The sequence below is a fragment of the Pararge aegeria genome, chromosome 24 (assembly GCF_905163445.1).
Source record: "Pararge aegeria chromosome 24, ilParAegt1.1, whole genome shotgun sequence".
NCBI lineage: Eukaryota > Metazoa > Arthropoda > Insecta > Lepidoptera > Nymphalidae > Pararge > Pararge aegeria.
The window spans coordinates 6,425,433-6,452,206 of NC_053203.1; the positions used below are offsets into that span (position 1 = coordinate 6,425,433).

Genomic DNA, 26,774 nt, shown 5'->3' on the forward strand with positions numbered 1-26,774 from the left:
AAACACAGTACACTACATTTTTACATCACAGTCCACTTTCTTTAAAATATTACAGCTGTCAAAACGCTTTACCACCAGGGTTGTACGATAAAATTCGTCTTGAAAAAGGTATCAAGGTTATCAAAAGTACGTTGATTGGTACAGCTTTTTTATTTTGTTTACAAAATATGTATTTAGGAGACTCAATGTTAATTTTAATTTATTCTTGTTATTTATCTTACACCTATTGATATAATTTATTGACAACTTTGCATCTTTCCGTCGCCGCCATAACTGCGCCAATAACAGCCGACCTGAAACCTGTAAAACGATAGGTGTCGTGTTAACTTCATTTAATTTTATCACAAAAGTAGCTTCTACCCAAAGCCCAAGGCTCCGTAGCGTTTGTTTCGCTTCGCCATAAAGTAACTCCCTTCTCGGCAATGTATACTTAATTTTTTCAATTGTTATACACCATCAAACAGTTTATTCAAAATGATCTCCGTAGCCTTAAGGTTGTCTGGAACAGATCGCTCTTTAGCGATAAGACCGCCTTTTTGCATAACTACACATTTAAAACTATCTGCTATGTACCATTTTATGTACATTTCGCTCCAACTTTCGCTTTCGCTTAATTTTATGAATGAATAAAAGTATATTAACTCATACATTTATTCATTCTTGGGAGCTCACATCTTCAGGAGTTGTTATCTCCTGAAGATTTGCCTTGTTTTCGCGGATTATAGCAAATTAAGCCTAATATTTACTTATATATCATGGAGATCTGCAGAAACGACTGCATCTAAATAAATAAATAAATATACTACGACAATACACACATCGCCATCTAGCCCCAAAGTAAGCGTAGCTTGTGTTATGGGTACCTACTACGAGGACTGATGAATATGTTTATGAATAATACACATAAATACTTATAATATAAAGATAAACACCCAGACACTGAAAAACATTCATGTTCATCACACAAATATTTTTCAGTTGTGGGAATCGAACCCACGCCCTTGGACTCAGAAAGCAGAATCTATCCTATAAGTAACCTATTGTTTAAAAGCTTTGTTTGTCTTCTTGCCCAAGTTAATCTTAAGGTTTATTGGAAAGTGATTGGTTTATTGGGAAGTGATTTGTGCCATACCGTTTTTCTCTAAGTGATAGGTTCCTTCCGCTGTGGATCCCCCAGGAGATGTGACATTGTCCTTCATAGCAGCCGGATGTCCACCATTACGTAACATGGCCGCGGAGCCCAATGTTGTCTGTGTGGCCAAACGCAGGGCTAGGTCACGAGGTAGACCGCAACGGACCCCACCGTCGGCTAGTGATTCTATTAGCATATATACCTGTAAATATATAATAACCTGTTACCTTGGTCAAACAATTAGTTAAGCCATCGAAAGGGGCAATGCTGCCAGCATCTTAGGAACTGTCTCGCTGCGGGGTTACGAAGACGTTGTAGATTTTTTTTAGTTTAACATTGTTTTTTTAGGTTATTTTTGTGTACAAATAAAGTCTTTCAATGAAATAAAAAAATTACCAAAAAAAATATAACTTGTATCAAATCAATATTGAAGAAGACGGACGTGCTTTTAATAATTATGGCAACACATTTCACGATGTAGTGCTTGCCTAGCAAAGACAATTCTAGCTAAGTAGTTCATAAATTATTGACGACATGGGGATGAAAAAAACGTATGTGTACTTATGTACACGCGTTAGAAGTTATACTTCTTTGGCGTAACAAGATTAAAATGTTTTCAAATATTTTATCTTTCGCCTACGATTGTAGTAAGAACGACACTAACTCTATTGTTAGTGACAGACAGAGTAGACACTAAAAAGGTATTGTTTGAATTATTAAAAGTCAACTGTCAAACCTTTTTTTTTAAAACTAAAATGTTGACTACAGCTGACTCCATGGTGTCGGTTTTTTGTAACGGTGTGCGCGCGCATCGTAACAATTTAATATCACCATTTTTCCTTAACGCGCCTAAAGAAGTATAACTTCTAACGCGTGTCTTGCCGCTGGTAGCCTTTCAAGCCGAAACACAGCATTGGAGCAATGCAGCTTGGCGGCAGAAATAAGCATGGCGGTTGTAGTTCCCTGACGAGCTGTCACAAAAAGCTACTACTAATTAACCACTTCCAAGTTTCAAGCTAAGAACTGTACTGTACTTGGTGGAAAGAACTTCGACAAGCAAGCTGACAGAAGAATTCAGTTGGGCTGGGCAGCTTTTGGTAAACTGCGTCAAGTCTCCGATTCGCCAATACCCCAATGCCTCAAGACGAAAGTCTTTAACGAGTGTGTCCTGCCTGTAATGACATATGGAGCCGAGTCGTGGACACTCACAGTCGTGATCCACAAATCTCAAGTCGCGCAACGCGCTTTGGAGCGAGCTATGTTGGGAGTCTCTCCTCGGGATAGAATTCGCAACGACGAAATCCGTAGAAGAACCAAGGTCACCGACTAAATTGATAAGCAAGTTGAAGTGGCAGTAGGCGGGCATGTCTATCGTATGACCGATGGCCGTTGGGGCAGACGTGTTCTGGAGTTGATACCGCGAATCGGTAAGCACAGTGGGACGACCTCCAGCCCGCTGGACGGATGACCTTAAAAAGGAGGCTGGAAGCGGCTGGATGAGAATAGCGGAGGACCGTGTGTGCTGGCGCGCTCTTGGAAAGGCAATGTCCAGCAGTGGACGCTTGTGGGCTGTTGATAAAGTTTCAAGCATGCCTAATCACTGACGTCAGACTACTTAGCAGACTTAACTAGATAAACACAAAATTTTGGCATAGGTGTATCTACTATCTAGTTAGAAGGTACTTCCCCGCACGAGTTTGGTCGCTACTACGGACTTAATCTATTGGGGTTTATAGCACTCACATAAGCCGGCCCGCTGCCACTTAGTGCGGTAACCGCATCCATCTGGTACTCAGGCACTTCCTCGCAAGTGCCAACGGCGCGGAAGAGCTGTGCAGCCACCTTGGCATCATCAGCTGTCGCCCTGGACCCTCTGCTCAAAGCTGCAGCACCTTCATTGACTAGAGCCGGTGTGTTTGGCATAACACGGATCACGCGTGCTTCTTTTGGGAGCACCTGAAACGTGAATATAGTCAACATTGAATGTAATAATCTTTACATATTACAAAACAAAGTCACTACCGTTTGTATCCTTAGATATTTTAATGCTGTTATAGCAATAAATAGGGCGATTCAAGAGGAAGGTAATACACATTAATTTTATAGTATAGAGAGAAGCAAAAAAATCAAAGAATGTGACATAGTATAAAGGCTTTAAACTCAAGTAGATTGTAGTCGGAATATCAATGAATGTTTACACTTCAATTGTACCCCAAAAAAAAGTAGTTCCAGAGATATGAAACACGCAAGACATTAACATTTAGAGCATAAGAGCAAGAGTATCTATGTCATGCCAAACTTATTTAAAACCCATTTGTATTGTTTAGCTTTGACATCGCTTATATCACGACAAGAACGTTCCCAAGATTTTCTTCTTTATAATATAAAAAAGTAAAACTATAGATATATATTTAATTAGTTGCATAAAAACAAGCATATAAAATAAGTACCTTTTCGATAGTCCCAGTCGAAACACCCATAGCTACCGATATGAACAGCTTATTTTTTGACGCGGCCAATTCTTTAACATCTTGAAGAGCTGGCACCACTACATCAGGCTTGACTGACACAATCACAACTTCGGACCTTTCAACTACTGGCTGGTTTTCAAACAGTGTAGTTGCTCCCAATTTCTAAAAGAAACATATTGACACAGTGCAAATAAATTAATACGTGTCCAGTGGCGTGCACTGGGTTTGTTACCAGGGTGTGCATACAGCAGGAAAATTGCATAAATGGCAAAAATCCTCATAAATTTTAGGGTAAGCAGTGCTTTTGTGCATGTATAAAGTGCACGCCACTGATCGTGTCCCAAAAATTTAACCACACTTCTGGTGGCCCAAGAGCTCCCCTTTTTAGCCCAACCAGAGGTTAATAGCGCCAGAGTGTAGGTACATTTCCAACGTCATTATCTTTATTCATTCCCAACTATATCATTATTGTAAAGTTGCAAAGTAAGCACTGTTTACAAAGTCAAGCAATAGTGACGCGCAAGATATTAATATTTGAATTTTTAAATAAAGCACACAATTTGCACGGTTTACTCATATCTACTTACTCGTAAGTTGAATAATTTATTAAATATTAAATATGCGGGTCATAATATGATTAAACTTCCATTAATTAAAAAAGAACCGTAGTAGACTGACATGGTAGACCTAGAGCACAGAATTAGGAACATACAGAATCCTCATTATTTCATTATTGTATGCAGTGTGTGTCCAAAAACAGTGAAAACGACCCGTACACAACTCACTTTAAACCCGCGGAATGTTGCTAGCACTTAAACTTTTTCCCATTTTATGGTAAACGTATAGAATTGTAAAGGGTAAAATAATCCTTATCCCTATCCCTACTAATCCCTATCCCTACTAATATTATAAATGTCAATGTAAGTTTGTTTGTTACGCTTTCACGCAAAAACCACTTAACCGATCCTCATGAAACTTTGTGTACATATTCTTGGAAGTGTTAGAATACTTTTTATCCCGACACTAAGCTCGGTTCCTTTGGAAGAGGGGATGAAAGTGTTTGATGATTTTAAACCATAACTCCGACAAATTATAACCGATTTAAATAATTATTTTTGTACTATAGTGGTTGTAATATGTGTTTTATTTTGCCCAAACTTTGTGTAGATCTGATGAATGTGGTTGGAAATAGAGGACAGAACTCCTCAGCGGACAGCAGCAAACCCCTCATTTAAGGCTTAGCGATACTGAATACATGGAATTTTTTTAGAACTAGAACTATATTGATTGCCACATCAAAAAACAAAATCAAACGCAGAAGAAGTCGCGGGCAACAGCTAGTATGCTATAAAGTGACTAACCGTTTGTTCGAAAAAGAACTCAAAGGTTAAGTGGTTTTTGATGCTTCAATATTAGTCATGTACATTGTACACGGTTTCTGAATGTTGTTAATACTGTGACTTAGATATTTAAAATTCAGATGAAATATTCCTTGAATACCCTGTATCCAAGTGGTGCTTTAAGAAAAAATACAACGGGCACTGCGGAAGAAAAACACCGCTTATTTTCTAAATAGACTAATACCTATTTTACCATATATTATATTATATATATTTATTTTTAATCAGTGATAGTTTTGCGGTTTACCTTGAATGCCTCAGCGGAGACTAAATCGGCTGGGTGACAGCTCGCTGTGATTTCATCTGCTTTTGCCAAACCTGTACGACAAACAATTTCTTAATTTTCCTGTTTGAGTAACTAAAGTAGTAACCTATTTTTAAAAGTGATAATTAAAAAATCAGAAAATATTGTGCGCTGTGATTTCATCTGCTTTTGCTAAACCAGTATGACAAAAAAATCCTAATTTTCCTGTATAATTGAAGTAATAAACAATTTTAACGAAGTAATTTTTAAAAGTCATCATTCATATAAGTGAGGAAAAGAACTAATCTAAAAATATTGAGTGATATGATTTTATCCGCTTTTGACAAACATGACATGATCCGCATGACAAACAAATTCTAAATTTTCCTATATAATGAAAGTAATAAACTGTATAAAAGGCAAATTTGACTGACTGACTCTCTCTTACCACTCGTCAGATCGGGCTGAAATTTTGCACACAGATAGTTATTACAATGTAGAAATCCGCTAAGAAAGGATTTTTAAAAATTCCAACCCTAAGAGGGTTAAATGGGGGTTAAAAGTTTGTATAAAATTCTTTCTTTATCAATTAATTTTTCAAGTTAATTCCATGAAACTTTGATTTAAGGTTTTCGATTAAAAATAAAAAAATACGTCTTTCACATATTTTAAAAATTCCAACTCCATAGGGGATAAAAACTTTTATGTCAGTTTCTGATTTTTTAAGTAATTTACGTTCATATTTTTCTATCAGCAGCAAGGCATTTTTTTAAACCTTTGTAGTTAAAATTTACCACATCAAAAATTTAACTTAACGTGAGCGAAGCCGCGGGCAAAAGCTAGTCATTTATATAAGTGAGGAAAAGAATTAATCTAGAAATATTTTAGCTTTTAAGCCTAGAACACCACAATATCTGCAACTTATTCTGCGTTCAACTATTGAATACTGCTAAAATTTTAATAAAATAACGAGTAAAATAAAATAAAATTTTAATAAATGTACGATAAAGCACTAGGTACATAACATACATTCTGCATGTCATTTAAAGGAAATAAGCAACAGTTAATTAGAATAAAATTTTTGATTCACATGTTTAAATGACAAACATTACTGTATTCTTTTTTTTGTGAAAAAATGAGTTGGACACTACTTTAAAAGTAAATGAAAATCTAGACAAGTATTTCCTCAATTAGCCTTCTTGGTAAACTGTATACATTCAGCTATTTGTAATAGTCAGTAATGTCTTATGCATTTAAGAATATGAATAAGCACGTGTCATCTATAGAGGTACCTACGTATAATTTCGTCATTGTTATTATCTATATACCTAATTATATCCAGCTGATTGCGTTTACAAACATTAAACACTTAACATTGATTAAGATAAGATTCCTCATGCTAATTCAAGGTCTCCAAATGCCAAACAATAGTATAGATATGGGTCAATTCAGTTCGATATTCTGATACATTTTTGGCAAAGTACCTGGTACAAGTAATAACAAGGTATTTACTTTGTTTTAAATTAATGCTTAATTTTGCAATGAAATTTTAATAATAGAACTTACGTATACGACTTAACTTACGTATACGTCTAATTATATATTTTTTGGAATTTTAAAAGTTAGAAACCCCATCTTTCTCTCTTTTTGTGCCTCTCCACTACAGGAGGTTGGCCGTCAGCTATGCGAACTTCTCGCGGTCTTGCACCAATCAAAACAATGTTTCCACGCTTACGTTATTGGTCCATTCGCGGATGTTGCGCAACCATGACTTCTTCCTCCTTCCAACACGTCGTTTGCCCTCTACTTTGCCCATCATTATGAGCTGGAGCAGTTGGTATCGCTCATGTCTCAGAACGTGGCATATATTTGACTTTACGCCCAACCTTATTAGAAATATATTAGAAACCCCATGGTAAGTTTCTAATATACTCTCTTGTGTTCTTGTAATAAAAATACTTCAAAAGATGACGATTTATTCAAAGTAGGTTCCCATCCAACCACATAATACATACTTTGTAATCCCAAATATTTCTGTTTAAGAGGAAAATAAAGTACCTAAAATTATTATATACACTAACCAGCTGATATGAATCCACTTGCCAAGGCATACGCCAGTTTCCCACCGCCGATAAAACCGATCTTCATCGCTTCTTTTAATGATACTGAAACAAATAGAACGAGAAAATTTTCAATTACTAAAGTACTTATTATAAAAAAGTGGAAAATGAGAAGTGAGCTATCCAGAACTCGAGCACTGTGCTTGAAACACCCCAAGAACTTTGGACAATGTGCCCAAAATAATATTAGCATGTTGGGCACACCGATTTTAGAAGGAACCGAGGAAAATTTATCTGTCTTTATTTTTTTACTATTTATTTATTCTTAAAATTAATTGTTTTATAAATATAACCTAAAACTATTTAAAACTAAATAAAAATCTAAAACGTCCTCGATACCACCGCAGCGAGGCACAGTTCCTAAGATGCTGTCAGCATTGCCCCTTTGGAGGGCCAAACTAATTCGTTGGCCAAGGTAACTGCCCGCTCTAGGATCACCGGTAGATCTGATCTGTGGTATCTGTCTTTTTAATTTTTGTTTTTCTCTTCCTTTTTTTGTACGTGAATAAGTTTGAGGTTAATTAAGTACCTACCATGTTCTGAGTAATTACATGACGTTGTGAGGATTAACATAAATTAACTAAAGCCCTATGGAGTGGTTACGAGTATGTTATTTTTCTTCAAGTGTTGGTAATATAGGTACGCAATACATATTTTACGCAGTTACACGCAGGGCTTATAGTCTTATAGATAATGTACAAAACAATGCGTTTTATAATCCTATCCGCTTTTCGAGAGCGGAAAAACACCATGTAACTAATGACTATTGAATATTGATTGAAAGTAGAACTAAACAGTGTAATTTCATCGTACAAAAATCTATAAACACAATGAAATTTACACGTGTAAATACCCATTCCACAAAGAACATAGTAAAAGGGTAAGTTAAAAAAGGACAGCTCTTTTTTAATCCTATCCGTTTCCTATTTAGAGTTATATATACAACAGAATTGGCACCACTGTAAGTTACCTAGTTTGCCTTAAAGCGTGATCTGAACAGTTCAGCGGACTGACTGGAGGAGCATAGTTTTATACCTCACTCGGTGCATATATACTTACAACAACTAAAACTATTTCAACATTAGCTATTAACCTAAACTTCTTTTTAGATCGACTAAAGATACAATGATTCGTCATTTTCGACATTGAATGGATATTTAGCGGTTTCTTATTATCGTAGTCGGTAGGTATGACGAGATTACGTTATCTAAAAAACAACATTAAGTACGTACTTTTTAAACAAGTTACTGATTAAACCTATCCGGAGAGCAACTGGTCGCCGGATTGGTTTAGAGGTTTGCATGTCCGACTCACCAAGATATTCCTGGTGCAAATAAATAAGATTATTGGGTTGAAAATCAGAAAATGTCAGGAGTTTGGCGTATTCCAGTCCTCGGAGAACATGGCACTTCGCGTTTTGATTAGTATCATCAATATATAAGTTGTTTATATTAGAAAATGAACTTTAAAATGGATGCCAGTTATTTAGAAAATTCCATAGAACCTTCCGTTAGGTACTAAGTCAGAGAAAGTAGTGATAAAAGCTACAGCTAAAATTTTTCATGTTTCGTTGCAAGAGCTGTCGGAGATTTGTTTTTAATATTTAATTTTGTATTTACTAACCATTAATGACCCCAGTCGGTCGAAATAAATGACTTTTATTTATTTTATGAACTTTTTTGAGAATGTAGCCAGAGTTTGGACCTTAAAAAAGGAGTTGGATTTGTTAGCTTTTTAATTCATGCTGAGTTTTAGGTTTTATTTTTATATATTTGTTCTATGAAAATTAATAAATACGTTTTGAAGTGCATTGATATTTTTGGTACTGGTTAAAATAATTTCTAAAAAAAGAAACAAAGTAGGTATTGGTAAACTTCACACACCTTTGAAAACATTATGGAGAACTCTCACGCATGCAAGTTTTCTCATGAGGTAACTACACCGATAAAGTCATATTTAGAATTCAGAATTAATAACATACAGAACCCTAAGTACATGACTAATATGTGTTGTGTAGTTGATTATGTAGTGATTCCGGAAAAGTTGGTTAGTAACTTCATTCCACTTAGCAGTTGTCAGTTATTATTTTACCTCTAATGTTTTATACGTTTACCATAAAATGGGGAAAATGGGAAAAGTTTGTGAGCTCGCAACATTCCGCGGGTGTGAAGTGAGACGTGCTGAGGGCGTTTTCACTGTTTTTTGGACACAATGCACTGCATGCAATAATGGCTGAATGAAGGTTCTGTATTTTCTTAATTCTGTAATCGCCGCTTCTCGTACGCTCGCTTCGTTAGAAATCTTTTTTATAATAATAAAGCCTTAATTTTCTGAACATTGTACATACTCTAGAAAAATAAACAGAAAAATGTACATAGACTGGATTTCTTACAATATTTTCCAGATGGTTCAATAAACTTACTAACTAATCTAAAGGTAGGCACTCAATTTTTAATATTTTTTACCGATCCCAAACTACTACACAAACAGATAAATAAACAGAAAAAGGTGCACAGGCTGGATTTCTTACAATATTTTGTAGATATTTCAAGAAACTTACCAACTAATCTTCAGTTAGGTACCTAATTGATATTTTATAATTTTTAAAATTACTTGCAATTAAAATAATTGTTACAAACATAACGAATACCAAAAATTTTAATATTTCTACCGATCCCAAACTACTAGGCTATCACCGCTTTTTGTTCATTTTTTTTCTTTTGCCAATCCCAAAAATCTCAAACTAGTAAAATATAGGAAGTTACTTACATCACGTTTTGCACTAAATGTGTTAGAGCCGTGCTCTTCCAACAGAGTTTGCTCGCAGACTAGGCTATGAGGTTATCAGTTATCAGTTGTATAATTTTGCTATACACTTAAGATGAACTTGTCTTAGATAAACAAGAAAAAAAACTAAACGAAATATCTGTAGGTAAGTTTGAATTTTGTTGAACCCTACATAATATTGGGCAACATAATATAACGATCTCATCAAAAACAAAACATTTTTGGACACCTACATAATTTTTGGTTTCATTATTACGATTATATAGCTTTTGCCATTCGGCACAGTTGTGTTCTTGGTGCTCGAATATATAATAAAATTAACAAAATTCATAATAATATAAGTTCCAAGCCACGGAATCAATGCAAGCAAATACTTACGTCGTTGTTAGTATGTTACGGACTTTTCAAACACACACATACACACACACACACACACACACACACACTACAATGTATTAAAAAAAATCTAATCATTGTAATTAATTTAATATATCTATTTTTGTTTTATCTTTTATTTATTGCGATGATTGTATTTGAATAATTTAACGTTGTTGTAATGGGTCCGAACACCGAAGGAAGGTGGCGACACTCGTAACACAAGTTACCTTAGTGCGAGTGTTCAAGCACTCCTTTGTGCACAAAACAATAGAGTGAAGCTGTATACATTTTTATATTACATGAAATAAGCATATAGGTATACATAAAAAGGTGCTTCGAGACTGAATATTTATGATTACAACGATCCTGCTGATTTTTATAAAACTTTATCTTAGTTCTACAGATTTTATATTTTATTATTCTCATTTTTGGCACAGAATATGTCCAATGTTTTTACTTGTTCTATCTTCAATGCTAGATGCAACGAACTCAAAAATACTATTTTGAGTTAATTGTACAAAGGTCATTGGTGCCTTGTAGAGATCGCTAATCGCTATTTAGCGATAAAGCCTCTAAATTTTACGTTGTCGCTGCATTTTCTTGAACTTTTATGTCGTATTTATTAATGTACCTACTTTTATATTGTTTACACAGTAGCTAGTAAATAAATAAATAAATGTACTACGACAATACACACATCGCCATCTAGTCCCAAAGTAAGCGTAGCTTGTGTTACGGGTACTAAGATAACTGATATTTCTTGTGTGCGTGTGTATGTCACTGAACTCCTCCTAAACGACTGGACCGATTTGAATGAATTTTTTTGTATGCGTTTGGGTGGCACCCTGAATGGTTTAGATTCACAAATCAGCCCGACAGGTGTGGCTGGGGTCCGCTAGTAATATATAGATAAACACCCAGCACTGAAAAACACTCATGTTCATCACACAGACATTGTGGGAATCGAACCCACGGCCTTGGACTCAGAAAGCAGGGTCGCTGCCCACTGCGCCAAACGGCCGTCAAAGCTGTATCTAACTTTCAACTTAATTCCTACCTACCTCATAATAGTTTATGCATTTATTCATCCAAAGGTAGACTACGTACTAATTGTTTATACAATCATGTAGATTGTTTACACATTTTAAATAAATAGCGTAAGTACTATGCATATTGTTAGAATCAATTTATTTTAATCAACCTTGCCGTCAATTTACTTTGCAAACTACTGCGAGTGACAATACTAAGAAAATATGAAACAAACGAGGACATATGGTACTTTTTATCCCGATATTCACTTTAGTTCGTTTGGGAGAGGGGAAGAAAGTGTTTCTTGATTTTACACCAAATCGTCAAACGTCAATTGACGGCTGATTGGCGCAGTGTGCAGCGACCCTGCTTTCTAAGTCCATGGCCGTGGGTTCGAGTCACACAAATGGAGAATGTTTGTATGATGAATACGAATGTTTTTCAGTGTCTGGGTGACTATATGTTATGAGTATTTATGTGTATTGTTCACACTATGTGCTAGACAGGCACTATAAAGTAGCCGCTGAAGGAGGAAAAACAGACAAAGCTGACACCGTCGCAATAGAGGTCTACACCGACGGATCAAAGCAAACTCAGGCACTGGAGCAGGGATATACTGCCCGGAGCTTAACATAAACATTGCCCAGCCGCTTGGTAAGAACAACTCCGTCTTCCAAGCAGAGTGCGTGGGCATAACAACAGCAGTCATAGCCATGCTAAACAGAAAAGTAAAAGGCTTCAGCATCAACATAAACAGTGACAGTCAAGCTGTACTAAAAGCCTTAACCAAACATACAACAACTTCAAAACTCATACTTGACTGTCAGAAGGCCCTACAAGCCCTATCAAAATCCAACAGAGTAACCCTAAAATGGATACGAGGTCACAACGGAAACAGAGGAAACGACGCAGCCGACGAATTAGCGCGGCAGGCAGCATCACTAAGGGTAGCTGGACCGGAACCCATCATACCCATACCCTTCACTGAATACAAAACATGGCTCCACAACCAGACGCAAACATCACACTCGGTGCTATGGTCTAAAACAAAAGAGTGCAAACACACGAAGGAGGCCGTACCAGTTCTCAACCCACGACTAACAACAAAATTACTGCAACTGAATCGACCTAAACTAAGGACAGTTGTAGTTTTGATAACAGGGCACTGCCCACTAAACAAACACCTTTCCATTTTAGGTATAACTGACAGCCCTCTCTGCAGAGCATGCATGGAGACGGAGGAAACACCGATACACGTAATGCTCTAATGCAACGGAGTAGCAGAACAACGCGCAGCACACCTTGGCTCCTCAGCAACACTCCATGAAGCACTCGGCGACCTGGGCGGCCTGCTAAGCTTTTGGAGCGAGCTCGGCTGGCTGGAGTGATCCAGCGGGGAGCCGCATCAGTGGCCATACGTACAACGGACGGTCCCAGACCAACCAAGTGCGGAAAAGGCCCAGGAACAGAAGAAGAAGAAGAAGATGTACATCTCAGTACGCACAACACAAGCTACGCTTACTTTGGGGCTAGATGGCGATGTGTGTATTGTCGTAGTATATATTTATTTGGATAGGTTATACTATCAGTTTAATTTCTTGAAAATCTGATAAATATGATTGGAAAAAGGTTACAGCAAACCCCTCACTTCAGACTTTTATAGTGACTTCAGTGCTAGGACTAAATAAAAAATATTAGAAATTTTCTTGATTTAGCATACGAATTTATTAACAATTCGATTTCGATTCTTCAATTCTTCAATAATTGAAGAGTCGATTTATGAGCAGTAATAATATAAGTCTAGAAATAAAGAATAAGTTTTGAGTGTCACATACCTAATATTCATTTTAATAAAGTTTACTGACACGGTATTCAACATAGAGTAAGTTACAAATACAAATTCTTTTAAATTGTTGATTTATAAACATTAATTCTTGACAACCGAATTCATGATTCTAAGTCTTCGATGACATTGGATGTTTGCTGCTCAAGTTGTGTGTCTGCTCACTGTCTTCCGATTTTGGAATTTAGTAGTAAATAATTACTAATGACTTGGATTGTCCTATATACATCTCCCCCACCCCCATGTCATCAAAAATAAGCAATACAAATCCTCTGCGGGAATCGACCCCAGGACTTCCTTCTTAAATTCACAGCGCTCACCGTTGCGCCAGGTAGGTCGCCATTGGCATAATTGTTATGGCATTGAACGATTTGTATTTTATACTACTGCGTGTGCTATGAATTTCACCTTCTACTTTAATAAAGGCGAATTTGTCAATCTGTTTAGATTGACACATTAGAAACTATACAATACTATCAAATAAAAAACTATTATTTTCAATTAAAGCTTTATTCTTCGTCAACTTTACAAATACTTTTCTGTAACCAGTTAGCTCGGAGTAAACCAAAGAAATAAGAATGTCCCTTCATTCCCCGTTCTTTTTCATTCGACCCCACCCTTACTAATATATTTTCCAGTATATTCAAGATTGGCTCGAGATTTCCAGTCTAGCTGACAACACATTCTTTTTTGTGATTCATTAATGCAGACCAAATTCAGACCAAGTTAGCCAACAAACGACACAGATAAATCAACAATATCATAATTTAACGAAAAAAACCAATTTCATAGTACCAGTGTTATTTTTACGGACCTTACCTTAAAATATAAATTTTGTGCATCAGAATATTATTATTTTATTATTATCAAATTGTTAAAACAAACCCTTGTTCCTATTTAGTCCACATGTGACCAAAGTTTGCCAACAATTTCTAAATCATCGTTAAAATGAAAAAAATCCATTCGCTTATTTTCCAAAATACTGAAACGAGTAACGTTTAAAACATCGTCATTACCTGGTTTTTTTTTTCAAACTTAGTACAGTTTTTCTAGAAAACAGAAATTACTTAACAAACAACAAACTCAGTTATGCGGTTTGGTGTTTTGGAATTTGTTGATTTTATTTATCAAAATAACTACTCGTAAGTATACATTTATTTTCGAAGCAAGGACCCTGAAATATATTTGGTGATATGTAATTTATTCAATTTATTTTTATGTATCTAATATTTAGTACAAAATTGTTTTGATAATATTTCAAGTTAAGTATCTAGACTCCAAAACTCCAGGATTTCATCACACAACGTTATGAATTACATAAAAAGTCAAACCTGATTAGCCTTCTAAGATCAGCCTGAACAAAGATTTCAAAAAACGTTTGTACATTTATTTTATCGTTTACATCTTAAAAGGCAGTTATATCAACATCGCAGACCTACAGATGTATAGATATAAATTATGTCAGTTAAATTTCATCAAAGCCTTTAACAGGTCTTAAATATCATCAAGCGTAGCAGACCACTTGTGGACTAAAGGGACTTGGGTCTCTCCCAACGGGAGGGTTTGTCCATAACGCTTGTCAGACGTAATGGTGATCGCAGTAGAAGGTACTAGAAGCACAGAGAACGCTGCTGCCCGTGTTCGGTTATATTTCCTTATCGCCTCGTACGATATCCGCGGGACGAAAAGGGGTGGCGAGTGGTGACACCTGTATTCCTCCGTCACCACATGACACGTGACACAGACGCGACGTACCGACACGGCAGTTAAATATAATTAGTATTTATATATTGTTTTGTAAATATAGATAGCTGTGTGTTCATTCTAGTAGTATTATTTACAAGGCCATCGTGTTTGATCTAATGACGTGCTATGCATTAGATGCAAAGTCCATTATTGATTTGCATGTTTATGATGCACCAGGAATAACTTCCGGGTACTTTGTTATTGTTAACCACTCGTTAAATAATAAATAAGCCGTGTGGTAAAGGCATATCAGGATACGTTTGTCACCACTCCTTCTCTTCCCGCGGGTGTCGTGCGACGAAAAGATAACAACGGAGAACGTCCTCAGAGCTTCTATTACCATCTTTTGCTTTCACCAATCCGTCTGCCAAACGTGGTGATTATGGGCAAGCCCCCCGTTGAGAATGTCCTTTAGCCCATCAGTGGACTATTTTAGGCTTTGATGATATTTATCTGGAATAATTTAGTCCTCTGCAGTTAATGCAATAAGTGGTATAGATGTTTTTATATTGCACACAAAAATCAAAATATACATAAAATATAGAATAAGCAAAAGAACAAGAATTGTGCAAAGAAGAGCATGCAAAGGCGACCTTATTGATGCAAGCAATCTCTTACAGGCAACCTCTGGCAGAAGAAAAAGCTAGCAAGAGAGCGGGATAGTGCAATTATATACACATATAAATTCGAAAATAAATAGACACGACACATAAACATAGATATAAAATAAATACACATATATTTATATATATATAATTATATAATGAATGAAGAAAAATACAAATATAACACATTAATTACGACTAGCTGACCCGTGCAACTTCGTCTGCACCAAATCGGTTAATACCGGAAAACACAAATAAAATGACATTTTCTAAAATTAGTCCTAGCTAGATCGATTTATCGCCCCCGAAACCCCCTGTATACTAAATTTCATGAAAATCGTTGGAGCCGATTCCGTGATTCCAATTATATATATACAAGAATTGCTCGTTTAAGGATATAAGAATATTTGTTCAAATCACTACACTTAAATATGGGAAGGGATTGACTTTTAGGGATGTCAGCAGGCAAATTATTCCAAAGCACAATAGCCTTAAAAGTGGTAGAGTTACCGCAGAACTTGGTTAATATACTTCTATAATTCTTATAATTCTATATCATAAAAAAAAAAGTTTTTGAAGTTATACTTCTTTTGGCGCGTTAGGGAAAAATGGTTTAAGTAAATTTTACGATGCGCGCGCACACCGTTACAAAAAACCGACACCATGAAGTTAGCTATAGTCAACAATTTAGTTTTTCTAAAAAAGGTTTGAAATAATTCAAACAATAACTTTTGTTGTCGTTTTTTCTACAAACGTAGAATAAGGCGAAAGATAAATTTTTTAAAAGATTTATATCTTGTTACGCCAAATTAATACTTCTAACGTATACTTCTAACGCGTGTACATAAGTACACACACGTCTTTTTTATTTTTGTTTATTAATTCGTTTGTACTGAATAAGCTCTGAAAGTACTGGACCGATTATAACAATTTATTTACCAACAGAAAGCTAAATTATTGTAAGATATATAAGCTATAATTTATTTTCAATAGAATTGGAGATACTTAAGAAAATTGCAATAATGTAACCCAAGTAGGACAATTAAGCCTATTAAATTCATTACTTGGCGTGCAAGTACTAAACACACGATTAAAGTGCTCGTATCAAATATTTTGCAAATTCAAATTAAAAAATTCATTTATTTCAAGTAGGCCTAATTTATAAGCACTTTAGAAACGTCAAGTCAGTATGTTTGTAGTGACTCTACCACGTTCTTGCGTTCTAAACATGAAAGAAGCCGCTTCAAAACATCTTGTGTAGAGTCTCTATGTAGCGATAGGGCCCCACCAAATTTTTCTCTCTATCTAACATTGCTCTTTTTATTATAATTTATATATTTTAATATATTTTATTATTTCCTGTTACTTTTATTTCTGTGGTAATATACATAAACACTTCTAATGGTGGTACCATTAGAAGTGTAAGTGTTCATTTATTCATTTGCAGTTTAAAAGTTGCTCTCAGGTAAATTGTGAGTAAACGCTGAATCAGTAACTATTTTAACTTTTTTTTACAGTAATTTTTAAGGCCCATAAGGATTGTATTCTTTAAATTTATCGACGTACAAAGTTTCCATAAGAATACGATTTTCGTCCTAGCACTATGTATACCTACACTTTATATGAAAATATTGATTTTACCTAAATGATAAGCAATTATTATCTACTGATAAAATTCTTATTGTACGCAATTTATGTAAATAAGATATGTTTCGGTGTTCTTATAAGGTACGTTAACAATCATAATTTAAAAGAGAAATTCGACCGACGAAGAATACTTGAACAGTTTTAGAAAAGACGTTATCCTTGGAAGAAGGGCAGTCCTGTGCTTTATATGAAAGGATTTTTTGTAAATACCGGATGGCATGGTGTTTTACAGGATTCAGTTTCTTTTTAATTCAATTTTATTACAAACACTTACCTTTTTTTCGGTAATGATAATGGTATGGTGGCAAAACCATCGACTATAAATTTAGCAAAACTTTGGCAGGACAAGCAAGGAGTAAATAAAGACGGCGGTAGTAGGTACTGCCCTGGACGGGCTCTGTCAGAAAAAGCTCTACGACTTATTAAAATGGTTTGTATATTTGATATCTCTATCAAAGTACCAAAAAAGTTAAATAACATAGAATTTTTTTTTTTATCTACCTGAACCTTTTGCAGTGGAAGATGTTTATCTAACTAAGCGAATGTGATATAATATATTATGTATATGTGAATATAGAATCGGTGCTCTTGAAAAGGTTCAAACTACAAATTGTACACTCAAACCTCCGAGTTTAATTATACTATTGCAGTTGTAACCATGATCTCATTACAATATAAAACTTTGAAAAAGCCTGATTAAATTAAATAATATATGATCTCATTTCATTTCATAAAAAAAAGATAAAAAATGATGATGAAAAAAGTGATTTTTATACTTAAAATACCTATGGAACAAATAAACAAATTTTAAGAGTCAGTAGAAATGGTTTCTAAGAAACTTAACAAAGAATATATTTCCAATTTCTTTTGACATAAAGTTGAGAGCAAATTGAAATTTATTATAAAAAAAAAGTTGTTAAGAAAATAAAGTTAATAATAAAAATTAAATTAAGACAAACTTACCAGTAAGCATTTTGATGGTCTATCAGTGAATAAAAACTAATAAATAAAATTAATAAATCCAAAAATTGTCATAAATGAGATCTAAGTTGCACTAAACTCAATTCACTTGTCGAGACTTGTCAAAGTTGTCACTGTTTTTTTTTTTTATTTAAATTTACGCTCTTGTTTTATTCTCAATCGTTCATTGAGAGTGAGACATTTCATAATTGTTGTTCAAATGCGTATCGGGTAATAGAACATTGTGCACTGTGGAACAAGTCCGTGGTGTGTCCTCATTGAGTGAGTACAGATAGGGAAAACGTGTGATAGGTGCAAAGTTGACTATTTATTTTTATACTAGCTATTGCCCGCGACTTTGTCCACATACAATTTCTGTTAATAAAAAAGTGGGTATGATAATAAAAATTTTAGTAGGAGAGTCATCATCAACATTATTATCAAGCGTTTACCGGCCCAATACAGGGCACGATCCTTACAAAATTAGCCCGTAGCCCTTCGCTGGCCAAATGCGGATTGGTAGACTTCACACGCCTTGAGAACGTTATAGAGAACTCTCAGGCATGCATTTAGTTTACGATTACGTTACGATTTCCTTTACCGTTGCAGCAAGTGATATTTTAATTGCTTGAATTAGGTCACTCAGCAGGCAATGGAGAAAGCTATGATTGGAGTATTGCTACGGGTTCAATTTAGAAATGAGGAGATCCGTAGAAGAGCCAGAGTCACCGATAAACGCAGTGTTGGTAGACCCCGAGGAGTTGAACGGGCGACATCCAGCGAGTCGCAGGGAGCCGCTGAATCCCTCCAAAAGACCTATGTACATCAGTGGACGTCCATTGGTGGACATTATGTTGATGAAATTAAAAACCCTCATAACGCTGAAAATTTTGAGCGAACTCGGTCCCCCTGAAAATAAGCCGAAGCCTTAACGACTGGCTATCACTGCTAACTTATCGCTAACTAATTGTAGGTATAATCGAATAAGGGTGCATTAGGCGTTACACTTTAGTCCTACATTGAGACTCAAACGGCGTAGTTGCCTCTATGTTCTTATGCCACTAATAACAGTAGTTTTTTTACTTCTATATCTATACTTATAATAACTTCAAATAAAACTGTAGCGGGTTGATTTCTGTACATTTATGATATTTTAAAATTCATTTTTGGAGATGAATGAAAACTGTATTTTTTTCATTTTTGTCTGTCTGTCTGTCTGTATCATGGTCGCGCATCACGCTAAACTACAGAATTAATTTTAATTAAACATAGCGTCATTTGAGTTAATACTACGAGGTAGGACATGGGATACAATTTATTTTGAAATTCAGCTCAGTTTAATTGAGAGAGGGAATTAAAGTGTTTGTTGATTTTACATCATGACTCCGTCAATTGTAAACCTGTTTAAATAAATATTTTTGTACTGGATAGGTTGGAGTATCAGTTTAGTTTATTACGCACATACACACATACACACATACAAACTTAAGCCTAATATAAAGTGTAGCCACATTATGAGGATTTCTACTAGGACTTAATAAAGAATATTGGAAATTTTCTTGGTTAACCCTCGCACGCATACGAATCAACTAACTATGAAATTTCGACCACACACACACACTCATAGCTTAAAAAAAACAGATTTTTGTCTGGGAAGCTTTGGCCGTGGCTAGTTACCACCCTGCCGATAAAGACGTGCCGCTAAGCGATTTAATGTTCCGGTGCGATGTCGCGTAGCAAGAACAGGGGTATGGCTACCATACTCCGTGACAGGTTAGCCCGCTACAATCTTAGGTGAGATTGCAGTCAGTGCTGTGTAGTGGAATAAAATAAAAAAAAGGCATTCGGAATACCGCTGCGTATAAAACTTTGATACGTAGTTTGTCTCTGACTGTACATGATATTAATGTATATGGTACATGATAAAGCTCGTTATCTATCTGAACGTTAGTGCACGCACCCGGTCTGTTACGGTCATCATTAGTATTGACATTAGAGTGTACCTATTTACACAACCCCTGTTTACTAACCTTTAATTGATAAGCATATTCCCCTTTACAGAATCATTGGCAGCCCTATTAAAGCGCATTATTAGAACTGCATTCAGATCGTTCAAACAGTTTGTGAAACGCAGGCGTCGGCTACTTCAAAGACTCGGCCTTAATACGCAGTGCACATTTCCCCTTAGTTGCAGTGGCTCCTATGTATAATGGGAACGTGAGTGCACGCAGCCACGCACTCGTCCTGTTAACACAACCCTTGTGTTTCTGTTTACTAACCTACGATAAGCATATTCCCCTTTACAGATCCATTGGCAGCCCTATTACAGCGCTATATAAGAACTGTTTTCAGTTCGTTCAAACAGTTTGTGAAACGTAGGCGTCGGCTACTTCAAAGACTCGTGGATATACACAATTTTCCAATCCTGTAAAATTTGGAGTAAATTCTTTATCTTAATTATTTATTTACTTACAACATAATTTTCATGTTGTACGGTGTTTAAACTCAATCGCCTGGTTACTGGGCCACAGGAACGCTTTATTAGGCTGCCTTTGCGCATATATTTTGTATTATCGTTTGTTTTGTTAACCTAGCTTTATATTTGTATGTGCAATAAAAACTTATTCTTCTTCTTCTTTAACGAGTTATGTGAGTTTTGAGCCCCGACGCTAAAACGAAGGGATTTTATAAGTTTGACGTATGTGTGTGTCTGTCTGTGTCATTGTATTTCCCGAACGGATTAACCGATTTTAATTGGGTTTTTTTTCTTAATTAGTCGTAGGTGTTCTTAGTTTTGATTCATAAAAATCGGTCCAAGATGGCCGACACTACAAAATAGCGAATATGTATATTTTTTACGACACCCTCAATGTGGGTGGGTATCGAATGAAAGGGCTCGACTAGTCGAATAAGGTACACTATTATATCACTTGCTTTAACAGTGAAGAAAAACATCGTATGGAAATTTGTATGCCTGAGAGTTTTCCATAACTATAGACGTGTAAAGTCTACCAATCGACAATCGTCACTCAAAACCCTTTTCCATCTGAGAGGAGACCCGTGCAGTGTAGTGGAACGGTAATGAGTTGACGGCCGATTGGCGCAGTGGGCAGCGACCCTGCTTTCTGAGCCAAGGCCGTGGGTTCGATTCCCACAATTGGACAATGTTTGTGTGATGAACATGAATGTTTTTCACTGTCTGGGTGTTTATCTATATATATTTATTTATTTTTTGCATCCATGCCTTCACATAGTCTTGAGGCCCTGTCAGGGCATAGCAATAACAAACGGTTTGACCCTTATAACTATTACAAATACACGATTTCAGGATTCTAATTAGTGTTAGTAGAAATATATATTAGGTGTCAGAATAATTAGTTACTATTAAAGATCGTCAGGTTAATAAATCTATTTTAATATTAAATAATTGCTCAGCCAATTGTTTTGTCATAAAATTATGTTAAAAATTACTGTGGTATGTCATGAAATAAATTGAAATAAGACGATTATACAATATTATATAACATAGTATTAGTATACATTTATTATTTCCTATTATCTACTTTTAAAATATACACCCGATTAGATAATGCATGTCGTGATTTTGAGGTCTATAAAGTATTTATGTATATTATTCATATTATAATTATTCATCAGTCATCTTAGTACCCATAACACAAGCTTTGCTTACTTTGGGGCTAGATGGCGATGTGTGTATTCTCGTAATATATTTATTTATTATTATTTATTTATTTATAATGAGTTCATATTGATGATGTTGTTATGCGTCAACAGGTTCAAAGAATTCCGACGAGCAACATTTCTATTACCACACAGTAGGTATAACGACGGTGGCCCCCGTGTATGTGAGTAAATATGTACATAATATATAAATATTTACAGGAGAGTGATATAAATAAGACGGTGTTTCGGAGATATGACTGACAAACATTTAGATAAAGAAAATCCTTTGTACTTTTCTAGCGCTGACTGGTTATGTTTACAAAATTTAAATAGATCATAATTTAGTTTTACTTTTGATAAGTTTATTACATAGTTACAAAAAAAAGTAGCACAAAGTATATATTTTTTTTATTAAATTTTTATTTGATTTTCAAATGAAAATGAGTAAATTCTTTTTCGTAGAAAATATTAGCAACATTGAAGAATGTTATAATAGCTATTTTCATGCTAAATCTCATCTTAATCGGTGGAATGCTACTGTTCAATGAGCTGTGCTTTGGAAGATCAGTCAGTCATTCAACTTATCCTTTTTTTACAAACTACAGGAGAGATAAATCGGGTTCAACCGTTCATTGTTTTTTCAACTCATTATATACAAATATCGTGATACTTTTTAAAACATCTGAATCGCCATAGGTTACGAATATTCTCCTTTTTCCTCGTAGGTGGGTATATTCACTTGGTATGTAAATTATAACGTGTTGAATCGTAGAAAGGAAAACTGTGTTCACATTTGTGATTATGAAATTCCATATATGTAATGAATGACAACGGAAAATTTGAGAACATAAACACTACAACGACTAGGTAATTAAGGTTGCTTAATTTATTCCGAGTCAAATTTGTTTAATAAATAGAGTTGAATGTATTGGATTAGCGCGAGTGTAGTCCATGTTATCGAATCTCCTTTTCACATAAATTCTTTCTTATCTACTTTTACGGTATCCTAAAATAACTGAGATTACTCGAGAAGTTTATTTGAAATGACAAATTTGCACAATACGTATAATCCTCGGTAGTATAGTGGTAAGTATCCCCGCCTGTCACGCGGGAGACCGGGGTTCGATTCCCCGCCGTGGAGTTAAGTTTTTTTTGCATTTTTTTCTTTCCTTTATTATATAAAAATATTACACAGTGCCTATTTATATTATATAATCGAAGAAAATGTTTCAATAATTATTGCTAGAAGCGCCCGTCTATAGAAACTTGAACTAATATTATAAAACAGCGCCATCTATGCCTGAATACTCAGACTACTACACTCTACAATTATATTTATCATAGACATGGAAATATTTTAGGTCTTCATTAATGACCTAAAATTAATTATATTTTTGAATTATAGTTATTACAAATTAGTACGTTTACACCTACGGTTTACACTGACTTAAATTTTGAAATAGTTGAGAAATTATACTCTTTATAAATTAAAATTGAATGCTCTCATATTGCATATCTGACATGTGGACATTGGGCTTGATATTATATATATTTTTTTAAAATACCTGATATATTTTATCCCCCTTTGCATCTTTTGTTATTAGTTACAACTGATACTATGTTTCACTATGTTTTTTTTATACATCTGATATTGAGTATTTGAAATTCTGCACAGAATTCTTTTGTTTTCTGTGGTAAATTTGAAAAATCATTACACATAATTATTTGTTATCTGTGGATTTTAAGTAGAACTATGGAAATGTCAGGCGGATGTCGAAGAAAGTTTTCGTTTCACACATTTGACATTTTTCGTTTCATTCGCGCTCGATGCGTCGGCTACTGTGACGCGTTATGCTGCGTTGACGGCCGGTTGTCTATGGGAGTTCTCGGTCGCAAGATTTAGTGGCTTCTCATTTTATGATCAGTGAATTAAGAGGAATTAATTTATATCTATGTATGAGAGTGAATAAAATAACTATTTGAATATGGCTTTGGAGGGTGTGAAAAGTGAAAAAAGTGAGGAAAACAACGGTAACGTACCGGACGGCAAGGCGAACGGGATTGACAACAAAAGTAAACAGGTAAGAATCGTATAGGATTTCTTTATTTTCTAGTGTTTATAAACAACATAATTATTAATTTTAAATAAAAGGAACACCTAAGAGATGTTTAGTATTTTTCTATGTTTGTAATATGTGTTTTTCGCGAAGAAGTAACTCAGAAAGTGGTTAATAAATTCGAGTCGCCGAAACTGAGGCGAAACGGCATAATTTTTGCGCAGCACTCGGCTACTGCGGGTTTCGGCTGAGCCACCTCTATATAGGTGTCTCTATGCACACGGATATGACCTATTTTATGTATTTCGAGCTTATTGCGAGCTTACTAAATATAAAATTCGGCTCTGTTTACTCGTAGTCTTACTACCGAGCAGTTGTAGCACTACATGCTAAATTAGTTTCGGAAAATATAGCGCATTCTAACCATAAGTAAATATACCAGAGTTTGAGAGTATTGGGTCCACTGTTATGTAATATAGAAAAATGAAACTTATATGTACATGTATTGCGTTTTTAATTAAAATCGATGTTTCGGTTTTTAAACGTATTCAAACATCTAAGATATCTCACCAATCATAACTTTAAAGATTCTTATCGTTTTATTGTGACGTAGGTCATTACATTTGTCAGCATAAATCTGAGTAAATGAGTAAATTTCTATGTTAGGAACACTTTGTTGCCTAGTTTAAAAAAAATAAACCTACGTTGAATTCATAATTGATATTGTTCAAATACATAAACGGTTTGTAAAAAAGTAATGATTAAACCCTTTCTTCAGTTTGTTAAACTTTCTCAATCATTTCATTGGCTGTAGCCATATTCCTAATTCCTATCACATAATACTTATTTGAATTAAGTTTGTATGTGTCTTCTTCTAATATTATAAATTCAATTAAGTTAATGAAGGTGCACAAGAAAAGCAAGATCTTAATAAATAATGATATAGCAAAATTTGTTGCAAGATGTTTATTCAAGGACTTGGTGTAAACATATTTCCCAGGCAAGTGTTAATAAGGCCACATTTATTGACCTGGTTTAGTGGCCCAATTAAGTAATTGTAACACATAAATGTGACATTAGCATTCTGTACTTTGAATACCGACGCAGTACAGAAGTTCAAAAATCTTTTTAAGATATTATATACATGTTAACTGTTAACCCTCTGTATGCCTAGGTAGCATTTAATATTATTAATAGTGATTAAAAAGTTCTGTTGATTTTAAGGGAAAAGTACGTAAGTACCTTCTGTTTTTTTGTACATTTTATTTGAAACTCCCTACATAAGACCCATGGACAGCAGTGGACATCCATTAGTTGCCATGATGATTATGATTTCTATTTTAAATTATATGACTTTATACTACATACTACATGTGAGAAATACCTATAGGCGTACTAGAAACTAGTAAAATTAAATAAGAACAAGAAACCCATTGTTGCAACCCATCTCTCAGAGCTACTCTATGTCAAAAGGATCTGCAGAATTTATTCACACGCTACAAGAATCAGCAATATTCACTAGCTTATATTTCATATTATCAGCATGCATTAAATTTTCAGCATTGCAAATGCATTTAGCAAAAAGCTATTCCTTGGCATGGATGTTACAAATTTCTGATGTTTTGATAGTATACTATTTATTAAACTATTACAATGCCTAGGACAGTTTAAGTCTTATCTCCGACAATCACAACTCCTCTTTAAGGACGAAGGTTTGGATACATTAACTTCAATAATAGTAGACAAGCGATGATAATCGTTGCAAGCCAACTCTCACAGCTACTCTTTGTTGACAGAATCTGCAGAATTCATTCACATGCTATAGGAATCAGCAGTATACACAATATATATCATTTTGGTACTAAATAGCATCAACTCTTGATAAACTGTTTATCTTCAGTTTCATTCACTGCCTATTAATGCCCAAAAACTAGGCACAGGTCTTCTTTTTCTGTCATTGATTAGGCGTTCCATGTTGCTTCAATGCAGATAGTAAGGTTGATTATTATAATATGTTAGCACTAGCTGTTGCCCGCGACTTCGTCTGCGTTTGATTTTGTTTTTTTTTATGTGGCATTAAATTTAGTTGTAGATCTAAAAAAAATTGAAGTATTCAGTATCGCTAAGCCTTAAATGAGGGGTTTGCTGCTGTCCGCTGAGGGGTTCTGTCCTCTATCTCCAACCACAGTTTGGGCAAAATTAAAAACATATAACAACCTCTATAGTACAAAAATAATTATGATTGTCGGAGTTATGGTGTAAAATCGTCAATCACCTCCTCCCTCTCTCAAGGAACCGAGCTTAATGTCGGGATAAAAAGTATCCTATATTACTTCTAACACTTCCAAGAATATGTGTACAAAGTTTCATGAGGATCGGATAAGTAGTTTTAGCGTGAAAGCGTTACCAAACAAACTTACATGGACATTTATAATATTAGAAGGGATTAACAATTAGGACCCATGGCTTAGCATGTTCTTCAACAACTTTGTAGGGTAGCTGCCTAGGCAAAGGGGTTGATTAAAGCACACATAACTCCAAAATGTTAGAGGTCCATCGAAGTAGCTCCGGCTCTCCGCTTTAGAAATTGCTTATTTCAATCCAACTAAGAATAAATCACATAAGTTCATCTTATAATCTAAATAAAATCTAGAGATTAATCTAAAAACGC

General features: G+C 35.0%; 2 protein-coding genes and 1 non-coding gene across 8 annotated transcripts in view; 2 read left to right on the top strand and 1 right to left on the bottom strand.

Annotated features, from left to right (window-relative positions):
- Positions 1-157: 157 nt before the first annotated feature.
- LOC120634580 (pyrroline-5-carboxylate reductase-like) lies at positions 158-18,637 on the bottom strand. Of its 2 annotated transcripts, none has more exons than XM_039905298.1 (7): positions 18,366-18,637; positions 7,329-7,412; positions 5,251-5,321; positions 3,583-3,765; positions 2,876-3,088; positions 1,133-1,334; positions 158-300 (listed from the first exon to the last, which is right to left on the bottom strand). In XM_039905298.1, exons 1-7 carry the CDS (start codon positions 18,373-18,375, stop codon positions 224-226), a joined length of 840 nt encoding a protein of 279 aa, XP_039761232.1. In that variant the 5' UTR covers positions 18,376-18,637; the 3' UTR covers positions 158-223. The 2 variants fall into 2 exon arrangements, with proteins under 2 accessions (XP_039761232.1, XP_039761233.1); XM_039905299.1 differs by lacking the exon at positions 18,366-18,637 and adding an exon at positions 10,137-10,216.
- Positions 18,638-23,115: 4,478 nt separating this feature from the next.
- Trnad-guc lies at positions 23,116-23,187 on the top strand. The gene has a single exon. It is a non-coding gene; the product is annotated as a tRNA-Asp (tRNA).
- A 696-nt stretch (positions 23,188-23,883) lies between these two features.
- LOC120634575 (ankyrin-3-like) overlaps positions 23,884-26,774 on the top strand; it is a 205,935-nt gene continuing 203,044 nt past the window's right edge. For all 5 annotated transcript variants that reach the window (XM_039905277.1, XM_039905280.1, XM_039905282.1 and 2 more), the window contains exon 1: positions 23,884-24,127. In XM_039905277.1, coding sequence (XP_039761211.1) covers positions 24,032-24,127 — 96 coding nt within the window. In that variant the 5' untranslated portion in view covers positions 23,884-24,031. The remainder of the gene's footprint in view (positions 24,128-26,774) is intronic.

Coding starts and splice junctions, on each gene's coding strand:
- LOC120634580 (XM_039905298.1), bottom strand. Junction 5,322..7,328: donor AAGTGGATTCATATCAGCTG/GTTAGTGTATAT, acceptor TTTGTCGTACAG/GTTTGGCAAAAGCAGATGAA. Junction 3,089..3,582: donor CGACTGGGACTATCGAAAAG/GTACTTATTTTA, acceptor TTCACGTTTCAG/GTGCTCCCAAAAGAAGCACG.